At 42.6% G+C, this 12,067-nt stretch overlaps 1 protein-coding gene across 1 annotated transcript in view; it reads left to right on the forward strand.

Moving 5' to 3' along the window:
* Positions 1–12,067, forward strand: part of DDHD2 (DDHD domain containing 2) — a 65,353-nt gene that overhangs the window by 8,788 nt on the left and 44,498 nt on the right. Inside the window, exons 2-3 of the mRNA XM_073622345.1 lie at positions 5,332–5,521; positions 9,861–10,051. Coding sequence (XP_073478446.1) covers positions 5,341–5,521; positions 9,861–10,051 — 372 coding nt within the window. The 5' untranslated portion in view covers positions 5,332–5,340. The remainder of the gene's footprint in view (positions 1–5,331; positions 5,522–9,860; positions 10,052–12,067) is intronic.

The following is a 12,067-nucleotide window of genomic DNA, read 5'->3' on the forward strand; positions in this document are numbered from 1 at the left end:
GCACAAAAGAATGGGAAAGAACCCACAGGGGTTCTACAGGGGAGGAAGGGAATGAGACAAACAGCGGCCTCTCCTATGTTAAGTTAACTTTATTAAGGGCTAGGTCACACCTCTAAAATGCACTCCGGATACGTTCCGCATGAGCTTTTTGCTTACAGTTCACATCACAAGCAGTTCCGTTGCATTTTTACATTTTGCTGTGTTCCTGTATAGTTCTGTGCAGAAAAAATGCAGCATGTCTACTTTTTTTTTTTCTGCACTGGAAACTTACTGGAACTAACTGCATAAGTTTGAACCAGGGTCATTGGAATACATGGAAAACACTGTGCATGCATTTTTAGTGCAGAAAAAAAAACGCACTGGACTGCATCTGGTGTGAACTAGCACTTAATGTCAAAATTTAAAATGAACAGAATCACATAAAGCAGGCAACACACAATGGGATAAAATTGGGACAGCGTTGTCACTAAAAATACACACCCGGGTTCACAGTCAAAATGCATATGTAATATCCATATCATGAACGACAGTAGTACATAAATACCGGGCATCAGGTCGCAGTGAGAATCAGGAAACAGTGGCTTTTGTGCAATAGTCTCTTGTGTTCGGGAGTTGAAGAGAGGGGCGCCACCGTAAATTACTGGTGAGTCGGTACTCCACGTGAGTGCTGGCTATACACGTACTTAACCAGCACCTTGATCTGCTGTACTTTCTATTCTTTTATATTTAAGACATGTAGAAGATACTCCAGAGAACTCATCCACCCTCAAATGGTAAGTCATGGACAGAGAAGGTCTAAAGGTCCGTACACATAAGAAAATCTGAAGTTAAATTTTATCCCACGAACGATCTGACGATTTTCAGATTGTTAGTATGGTGCTTTCGACAGTTGATTTAGAATTTTAGTACGACAAAAAGTGAATGTGCAGACTATAAAATTTTTATTGTACGTGAACACAACATCCGATTTTCGTATAATTAGTATGGTTTTTGTCCAAACAAAATAATAAGAGCAAGACTACGCATGCCCTGAAACAAAAGAACACATACAAAATAATTCAACAAATTACATCACTTCTGATGTTGTATTCTGTCGTACGAGAATTTTCGTATGCTGAGTAACCTCTTCACTTTCCATATGAGACGAGCATGCAACAAAAAATGGACGAACGTTCGTCTGAAAATCTGATCGTGTGCACGAGGCTTTAGTCTTTGGGGTGAACTACTGGAAAATGAATCTTCTCTCTTTCTGCAGAAGACTGGACTGTTAAGCATAAGATTAAATAAAATCTAAAGGAAGGAAGTACTCCCATTGGCCAAACTAGAAGCGTTAGTTTCAAAAGCTAGATTTTTGGTGCTCAATATTGGGTTATTGGAAAATTTGGCACAAGAATATTTCATTGCTATTTTGGTGTTGTGGAAGCTTGATTTTCCTGATAAAGTCAGAGGTAGGTTAATTTTTAAAGAGACTGGTATGAAAATGGTGGAGACATACACAGATTAAATACATACATTATATTGTCAAAAGTATTGGGACACCTGCCTTTACACGCACATTAACTTTAATGGCATCCCAGTCTCTGTCTGTAGGGTTCAATATTGAGTTGGCCCACCCTTTGCAGCTATAACGTTATTTTGTTTTACAAAACACCTTTTGCTTTAATTACAGCCTTTAGTCTGTTGGGATATGTCTCTACTAACTTTTTACATCTTGCCCACTCTTCATTGCAGACTTGCAGACAGTTCACACCCATGCGATCCAATTCCATTGCGGACCTAAAAAAGGGTCCTGCACGAGTTTGGTCCGAATGTGATGCAAATTCAGCCATACAATCTGTATGGCTGAATTCGCATCGCACAGACATCGCATGTGATGTCTGACATCGCACCAATGTGAACCCAACCTAAGGCCCGGTTCACACTGGTACAACAAACGCTCCGACTTTGGACGCACATGTCGCATTACGTGTTTAAATCAATGACTCCCTATGAGAGCCGTCTTAAACGTTCCGATACAAGTCGGTCCGACTTTCAAAAAGGTTCCTTCACTACTTTGGTCCGACTTTGGTTCTACTTCAGCCCTTTGAATATCATTGAAGTCGGATCCTCGTCCTAACCATCCGACATCTGACATAATGATTACAGCAGCAGTAAAAGGAATTTATGTCACATTGGATTTGTTTTTATTGGTCAAAGGACAAGTCAGACTATCTCAAGTTTGGAACAAAATCCTATCCTGTTCATTCAAGTCGGATGGAAGTGGGACTGATGTCACAGGGCAAAGTAGAATGACAGTCGTTTCGTACCAGTGTGAACAGGGCCTTAACCACTTCAATACCGGGCACTTTCACCCCCTTTCTGCCCAGTCCAATTATCAGCTTTCAGTGCTGTCGCATTTTGAATGATAATTGCGCGGTCATGCAACACTGTACCCAAAGTTTTTATCATTTTTTCCCCCCACAAATAGAGCTTTCTTTTGGTGGTATTTGATCGCCACTGGGGTTTTTATTTTTTGCGCTCCAAATAAAAAAAGACTGAAAATTTTGGGGAAAAAAAAGGTTTTCTTAGTTTCTGTTATGCCGCGTACACACGACCGGACTTTCTGGCAGAAAAGGTCCGACGGAATTATTCCATTGGATATTCCGATTGTGTGTGGGCTTCATCGGACTTTTCCTTTCGAAAATTCTGACGGACCTAGAAATAGAACATGTTTTAAATCTTTCCGACGGAATCAATTCCTATCGGGAAAACCGTTCGTCTGTATGCTATTCCGACGGACCAAAAACGACGCAAGGGCAGCTATTGGCTACTGGCTAATGAACTTCCTTTTTTTTAGTCCCGTTATCCTGTTCTAAACGATCGGACTTTGGTGTGATCATGTGTAGGCAAGTCCGTTTCAGCGGAACTCCGTCGGAAAAACCGTCAGAGTTTATTCTGACGGAAAAACCGGTCTTGTGTACGCGGCATTACAAAACTTTGTAAATAAGTACATTTTCTCCTTCACTGATGAGGCTGTACTGACGGGCACTGATGAGGCAGTACTGATTGACATTGATGGGCACTGATGATGAGACACTTATAGGCAGCACTGATAGATGGCACTGATGGGCACTCATAGGTGGCACTGATGGGCGATCAGGAGGCACTGACAGGCAATCACTGATGGGCACAGAGTTCCATCCTAATGGGCACTGATTGGCACCCCTGGTGGGCTCACCTGGTGGTCTCCAGTGGGCATCCTCGATGGGTCTGCACTGATAATCAATGCGTTGATTATCAGTGCAGACCCCCCCCTGTCAGGAGAGCAGCCGATCGGCTCTCCTCGCGTCTGTTAGTGCGAGTGAAGGAAAAGCCGATAAACGGCTCTACCTGTTTACACTGTGATCAACTGTGATTGGACACAATGACACGCCACATCACCGATCGCCGCGCTGCACGACCCTGTCATATGAAGCCCAGTCCGGATAATGCAACTACTTTCTGGACGTCTTTTTGCTATATGGCGGGTGGGAAGTGGTTAAAGTCGGATGGCTTTGTGTGCCATTGAGAAGGTGATTAGCTACACCTGATTGCGTTTACGTTTAAGTCATTTTTAGGAGGGGGGATGGGGGTGATTCTTTTTCCAACTCAGTGATTCTGTTTTTGAATTTAAGAAAAAAAATTGTGACATGTTGGTGTTTTATCTTTCACTTAGATGTTATAAGTTGCAGCTGTATAAAACAAAAACTGTGTATCTTCATTTCAGGCTACAAAGCAACAAAATGTGATCATTTTGAAGGGGGGGGTGATTCTTTTTTTTATACCCACTGTAAATGTGTGACATAACATTTGTTAATGAACCAGAATGTGAAGGTGTAAATGGGTCCTTAAACTTCACTTTTAGTAACATGTTACATCCAGATTCAGGGTGTAACATGTTACTATAGCACCTGCCCACACCCCCTCCCATCCCTTATTGGGACAGTGGGTAGGGGATCCTTTCCCTGCACCCACTGTCACAATTCAAAAACAGTGTGGCTGTGACAGATGTATTAATCCCTGCAGCACTGGTAGATTACAGCTTTAGGGGTATCTGTGGGGCAAAGAAATGAAGATTTCAAGGAACAGCAGCTACCAGCACATGGGACACTTCTCATGCATTGTAAGCACAGTCCCTGGAGCTGATTTAAAAAAAAAAAAAATCAGTAAACTTCAGCTTTAAGGCCCCTTTCACACTTGTGCGACCTGAAAGTCGTGCAATTTTTGCCACAACTTTGACAAGACTTGAAGCAATGCCTGTGTAATCTTGAGGTCTATAGACCACAAGTCGCATCAAAGTCAGACCAAAGTAGTGCAGGGGCTACTTTGAAGTCGCACAGATATGAATGGTACTCATTGTAAATCATTGGGTGCGACTTATCATGCTTTGCATACCCCAAATCGCAGAACAAGTCGCACAAGTGTGAAAGGGGCCTAAAAGGAATTTTGTGTTTTAGAAGTCTTAACTTTCAATAATGGAAAAGTAAATTATTGTGCTTAAAAAAATGGGGAGATGTTGAAATCAGTAAATTCAGCCATTTAACATTTCACCTCCTTTCCTGGCCTCTAATTTGAAGTCTAGTATAGGCATGTAATAATTTTGTCTGTCCCGCCCAGGTTACCACAATTGGCTTGCAATACTTTGTGAGTCACTAAATCAGAGCAAGTATACAGATCAGAAAAGTGAAGGCTGCTGTATTCTTGTTTCTGGTCAGTGACATAGAAAGTTCTGAAGCCACCGGATCGCCATGACAAGTAGGGAGCTAACATTTTTAGAAGAAGAGGTCAGCGATGATGAGCTGTATACTTCCTCAGTGCAGGTGTGTATGTGACCAAAAGTTTCTAATGCTTCATTCTAACTTCTTTAGGGGGTCTTTGGTGAGTAAAAACAGTGGGCCCGATCTGATTATAATATGTAAAGTATTTGGCTCTGTTCCTATGCTATAACATTTTTTAGCATGGGTAAGGCGCTCCTATGTGTACAGAACTAAGCAAACTAGCACCTGAAATTATGTGTTTGTTTGTCTACCCAAAATGGATTAAAACTTATCAGTTGTTTCGCTTGGCCCAAACTAGAGTCTCCGCATGTATTCCAATGCATGGTGAATACTGGAATAAAATTATGTGACATCTACGGTCGACCTTTGTCCGTATATGACATCATCTCTGTGGTTTCCTCTCAGGGCAGGTCAGATGGCTGATCTCATCTGATACCTTGGGAGAGGACAAAGTCTATAGTAGTATATTTGTCAGAGAGAAGCAGTGTTGTTCAGGCAGCCTTCATTGATTGTTCTATATCTTTTTATGTTGCAGAATCAGGATATGTCTTCATTGGAGGCACCTCCACCCTCCATCTCCTTGAAGACCACTGAGATGATGGAGACACCAATGACATATGAGGCAGTGGTTCCTCACTGGTTCTACCGGATACAAGACACCAGGGGGTCCTGGAATCCATTCAGCAAAGAAGATTCTGACAAACTGGAGGAAGCGTATTGTTCTGGTACAGTATATACAGCAATGACACGGGGCACTAATAGGAGGCGGTATAGCCAGGAATGACAGGAGTTTGCAATAGTAATGCAGAGAGAGGTAGATTCTCAGAGGGTTATTGAAAGAGTTGTTTATTTTAAGAGCATGATAAATAATGCTTTCTGATAAGAGTATGTGACACATGTGATAATCCTAGTAAATACATCCCTTCTACGTCGTTCATTGAAGACTACAATACTGTGTATTGGAGTCCAGTGAAATGCCATCTAATAAGGGGTCTATTTATTGAACAGTGAATGTGACTTGCACCAAACGTTCTCTATTGATGAATCAATTGTCATTTAAAAGGCATGCACACAGTAGATTGCCTGCAGTGAATGTTTTGTAAATGTAGGGGTCCCTGTTTTATAAATATGCCCCTTAGCTAAGGGCACTCTTTTTTTTTTTTTTTTATAGTTATGTGCAGACCAAGCTGTCCAGCAAATGTAACAGTTAGCATTCATTCACATGAGGATTATGTGCAAGGTGCAGCAAGAATTCTGCATATTCCGGTATCTGGATTCACAGGTATACGCGGATAGTTGTGACTATTCTGCCTGTAAATAGCAATGACAGGCAAACAGCTTGCATCCAGGCAGGGGTGGTCATCTGTCCCTAACCGCAGGTAATGGCTCCATGTGCAATTACATCCAGAGAGCTGCGGCCGCTGTCAGCCTGTGGTTGTTTTGTACAAAATGAAAGGCCCCAATTGGCGCATCCACCTAAGATTCCAGACAAGGAAATATGCAGGATTCTTGCCGCACCTTCTACATAAATCCTTTGTGAATGAGGTGGTAAAGAGGTTGTAAAGGCAGAAGGTTTTCTATGCAGTAAGGTAAAAAAACCTTCCACATGCAGCCCCCCTAAATACATCCCTAAGTCCGATCACGATCCAGCGATGTGCTCAAGAGCAGAGACTCTCCCAGCTCTCTTCCTCCTCATTGGCTCAGATACAGCAGCTGGAGCCATTGGCTTCTGCTGCTGCCAATCACAGCCATTGACGAGGGGTTGAGGCCAAGTCCCACTCTGTGTGTCTTATGGAGCAGCTATGCGGGCATTCAAAAGGGGGGGGGTGCCAGAAGCTTGGGGGACTCTAGAAGGGGAAGATCAAGGCTGATCTGTGCAAAACCATTGCACAGAGCAGGTAAGTAAAACATGTTTGTTATGTTAACAAAAAAAATATTTAGTATATAGTTATAGTAACCTATTTTCTTTTGGACAATTTTAAAGCGGAACTTTACCCAGAACAACTTGATAAAAAATAATGTTGTTTAGCCAGGAACATACATTTCACATTAATAATTATGCTACCAAAATGAGTTTGTGCTGTAAATTGCCTCCAGCATTGTTCCTTTTTCTTCTTGCTGGAGGCTGCCATTTTGCTGAAGCCCAAAACCCTGAACAGCAGTAAATCATAAATAATCATAAATCATAAATAAAGTAAATCATAAAGCAGAAATAAACCTGTCAATTTAACAGTTTCAAAAAACAGTTACATTCCTGGAATGCCGAGACTGCTAACTGTCACATTTGCGTGTGTCCTCAACCAAACTGTCAACCATCAAATGGCTGGAGTCATAACTAATCACATGTGCAGTACCATGGCAGATGCAGATCAAACAGAAGCAGCTTCCTTGACTTTAAACAATAGGAGGGTTTAATTCAGCTTAAAAATGGAGAGCAACTGAGCAGAAGACACAGTAATACTGGATTTTAAAGTGGTTGCTAAAGAGGAGTTCCCACTAAAAAAAAAATTAAAAGTCAGCAGCTACAAATACTGCAGCTGCTGACTTTTAATAATCGGACACTTACCTGTCCCAGGGTCCAGTGATGCGGGGGATCGGAAGCCCCACTCGTTTCCCCCTCCGTTGGGCAGCGCCGGCATTGCAACTGTGGGCGCTCGGCTATGGCTTCACAGCCGGGCACCCACTGCGCATGCGCGAGCAGTGCCGCGTGCCGTGTTTGGCCGCGCAATCATATGGGACCTGTCACGTGTCCCATATGATTGACAAGAGGGAGGGGGCAGAGCTGAGCCCTTCCTGCACTGAGGGGAAGTGATGTCACCAGCCCAGGCACTGAAGGAGGCAGACTACGAGGGACCCCCTAGCAACAGGCTTTTAGAGGTGAGTAAAAAAAAAAAAAATTTCCAAATTTTTTTTTTTAGGTACATTAATGCATTTTTTTTTTTTGGGGGGGTGGAACACCACTTTAAGCCACTTGTATAAAAAGCTCCCATCCCCTCTGTATTAGAACATTAAGTCCCCCTGTGTCTGTGTTATATCATAAATATGCTTATCTGTACTAATAATGCACCGTCTTCCTGTGCTCAGGTGCCTCCTCTCTCCTCTCCTCTGCCCGGCTGACAGTTCCAGAGGGTGGGGCCGAGCACTGCCGCTGACATCCGATGGGGAGGAGAGACAGAGCCGAGGAGTCACATGATGGCAGGAATGGTGAACGGTGACAGTAGGGCAGTGGATGGTGTTTTTGAAATTTCATGTCAATAGCACTTTTAGAAATACATTTACCTAGAACAATGGTGACGTGTTCAATACTTATTTTACCCACTGTATCAGCAGACTAATTGTATTTTAAGTATCCTTGGATATCTCCTTGACTGCTACATTCCAGGTTTGGAATATTAAATTATAAAAATGTATTAACTGCTGGGTGAGCGTTCACTGACCCTACATTTGATCTATGTGATTTGTGCTGGTTTAGAAAATTGTCAAGCGACCGTGCCCTGAAGGGCCATAATCTGTAAGATGATGCAGTCCTTGCAGCATTCATAGAATGAGCGAAGAAGAGTGAGTAGAATATTAATGTTAGGTGATAATTTGAAAACAATAATCCTGATGAACCGGTAACACCTATGTTTTAGAATAATAAAAGGGGGGACTTTCAATACAAGTACCCTGACCCCCTTCCTCCAGTTATACTGACCTTTCTATCTTATAAATCCCCCACCCCAGATGCTTCAGGGAGTCTTTCAAGGTGTACCTTAAGCAATGGCTTTGTTTATCTTCCTCCATCACTCTGTCTTAGTGCCAGTCTATTGGACATGTCTTACCTGTTTGAAAAAAATAATACCTTTGAGTACAGGTAAAAGCTTTCCCTAAAAAGGGATTGGAAAGATGTATAGGTAAAATAGAAGCCCTATTTGATGCAAAAACTTAAAAGTAATTGGATTTGTGAATCTGGGAAATAATCCTGTTAGCTTTGAAGTTAAGGAGCTTGGCAATCCTTTAATCTGCTAAGAAATAAGTCTTTCGTTTACTTACAGTATGTGATGCAGCGGCTTTATCTGCAGGTAATACTGCAATCAGCATGTCGTTTTTAATATGTGGAATACAACTTAGGGACAAAATACAGTTAAAGCTCAATGGAACTTTCAGTTTAATTTGACTAAATACATTCCAGGTGCATCTAAACAAAAGGTCTTGAAGTTCATTTTCTTTAAAAATCAGCCCCAGCTTAAGCAGATAAGCCTGTCCCCTGCCAGAATGCTATAGAGAAGGACACTGTGCAAGCAGTAGTCTCTCTGCAGAGGTCTGATACACCCCCTGCCAAGTCACAGCTAGAGCTCTCCAATTTAAAGGAAGAGTGAGCTTTGACTGTTATGCCCCGTACACACGGTCGGATTTTCCGACGGAAAATGTGTGATAGGACCTTGTTGTCGGAAATTCCGAGCGTGTGTAGGCTCCATCACACATTTTCCATCGGATTTTCCGACACACAGAGCAGGCTATAATTTTTTCCGCCAACAAAATCCGTTCACGGAATTTCCAATCGTGTGTACACAAATCCCACGCACAAAGTGCCACGCATGCTCAGAATAAATAAAGAGATGAAAGCTATAGGCTACTGCACCGTTTATAGTCCAGACGTACGTGTTTTACGTCACCGCGTTCAGAACGATCGGATTTTCCGACAACTTTGTGTGACCGTGTGTATGCAAGACAAGTTTGAGCCAACATCCGTCGGAAAAAATCCTAGGATTTTGTTGTCGGAATGTCTGATCAATGTCCGACCGTGTGTACGGGGCATTCGTTTACAGAGCAGGTAGGAGTCCGGGGGGTGGCACAGCGTTCCCAGCATTGCTTCTTATGCTGTGCAGCCTTACAGCTCAGTAGGGACAGGTGAATGTCATGAGAGCGATCATTTTATCACAGAGAAGTAAACAATTCATCAGCTATGTATTTCACAGCTAGGTTTGAGTTGCCTGTCGATAGCCTTGTGTACCTATTTTTTTCCTTTAACTCATTTGCAGTAGCTATATTTTAAAGGCATTTTACCTGTTCTGTTGTTATTAGGACAAAACCCAAACAGTATTGTGATCCCAGTGTGTGGAGGACGATATGACGTGTATCTGGGGGGCCGTCGGAGGGTCTCTGTGTACTGGGATGAGGAGGACTCTTTGGTGAAGAGGTGCACCTGGTTTTTCAAAGGAGATAAAGACAGCAAATATGTTCCTTATCCAGAGAACTTCAGCGAGACCCTAGAGGTAATTCATCTCTTCTCTTCCCCACTATGTTTTACTCTTCATACTGTCCAGTGAATTCAAACTTTAAAGAGACCCCGTCACCAACTTAAAAATTGCAGGTTGAAGCAAATAATAATCAAGTACCAGTGCATTCATAAAGTATTCAGACCCCTTTCACTTATTTCAATTTTGTTATATTGCAGCCTGTTACTACAGTTGTTTGAGTTCATTTTTTTTCTGCTTAATCTACACACAGTACCCCATAATGACAAAGTGAAAACTGAATTTTAACAATGTTTGCAAATGTATGAAAAAGGAAAAACAAGTTTGGCACAACCAGGACTTTTCCAAGAGCTGGTCGCCCGGCCAAACTGAGCAATCGGGGAAGAAGGGCCTTCGTAAGAGAGGTGACCACGAACCCGATGGTCACTCTGACTGAGTTTATGAAATCCTGTGGGGAGATGAGACAAATTTCCAGAAAGGCCAAGCATCCCAGCAGCCCTCCACCGATCTGGGCTTTATGGCAGAGTGGCCAGACGGAAGCCTTCCTTCTGTGCAAAACACATGAAAACCTGCTTGCAGGTAGCAGGTTGAGGGAAAGCTGAATAGAGCCAAGTACAGAGATATCAAACCTGTACCACAACGCTCAGAACCTCAGATTGTTCCGAAGGTCTACAGTTGTTTAAATTCATTTTTTTTCTCCTTAATGCTGTGTGGACATGAGACAAATTTCCGGAAAAACAAGCATCCCTACAGCAATTGGGGGAGAAGGGCCTTCGTAAGAGAGCTGACCACAAACCCGATGGTCACTCTGACTGAGCTCACAAAATCCTGTGTGGAGATGAGACAAATTTCCGTAAGGACAAGCATCCCTGTAGCCCTCCACCGATCTGGGCTTCATGGCAGAGTGGCCAGACGGAAGCCTTCCTTCTGTGCAAAACACATGAAAGCCCGCTTGCAGTTTGCAGGTTGAGGGAAAGCTGAATAGAGCCAAGTACTTAGATATCAAACCTGTACCACAGCGCTCAGAACCTAAGACTGGGCTGAAGGTCCACCTTCCAACATGACCACGATCCTAAGCACACAGCCAAGACAACACAGGAGTAACTTCGGGGCAACTCTGTGAATGTCCTAGAGTGGCCCAGCCAGAGCCCTGACTTGAACCCTATTGAATATCTCCTGAACATCAAGCCTGAAAATGGCTGTCCACAGATGGTCCCCATCCAACCTGACTGAAGTTGAGAGGCTTTGCAAAGAAGAGTGGCAGAAAATGCCAAACTCTAGGCGGCAAAGTTTTTCCCATCATACCCAAAAAGACTCAAGGCTGTATTTGCTGCCAAAGGTGCTTTAACAAAGTACTGAGTAGGCTGGATTCACACCTATGCATTTTTTTGTGCTTTTTGCATTTTGCAGATTTGCACTACAGATCGTGTTCCATAGGAAACCATGGTAAATGGACTCTAGTGCAAATCTGCAAAATGCAAAAAGCACTAAAACTGCATAGGTGTGAATCCAGCCTAAAGGGTCGGTATACTTAAAGTGTTACTAAACCCACAACAGTAAAATCAGTCTGTATATGCAGAATAGCATCCTTGTTATATTCACTGTGGAACTTAGGGGTTAATCCTCTACATTGTGTAAAAAGGCTCTTTGATCCTGTATGGACAGATCCTTACCTCTTGCACTGTCTCCCCTGGCATGGCCAGAAAATACAGTGAGGGTAGTCCTGCACATGCTCAATTTAGTCTCTATTGCTGGAGAGAACGTTTCCTTGTTCACATGATATTGACATCACACACATAGGCGTGTATACAGGCTATAGTGGAAATCTCCTCCTATCTGAACACACAGCTCTGGACAAACTCTGCAGGTTATCATGTGACTGTGGTATACAGATCAGCCAAAAAGGTATATAGTGGCAGTATTTTAATGTAAAAAGAAAATTTATAAGCTGTGGGTGGGCAGATGAACTATTTTCATATTACTGGGTTTAGTAACATTTTAAGTACATGTGATATTTCTGTTTTTTCTTTTTAA

The sequence above is a fragment of the Aquarana catesbeiana genome, linkage group LG03, assembly GCF_042186555.1.
Source record: "Aquarana catesbeiana isolate 2022-GZ linkage group LG03, ASM4218655v1, whole genome shotgun sequence".
Lineage (NCBI taxonomy): Eukaryota > Metazoa > Chordata > Amphibia > Anura > Ranidae > Aquarana > Aquarana catesbeiana.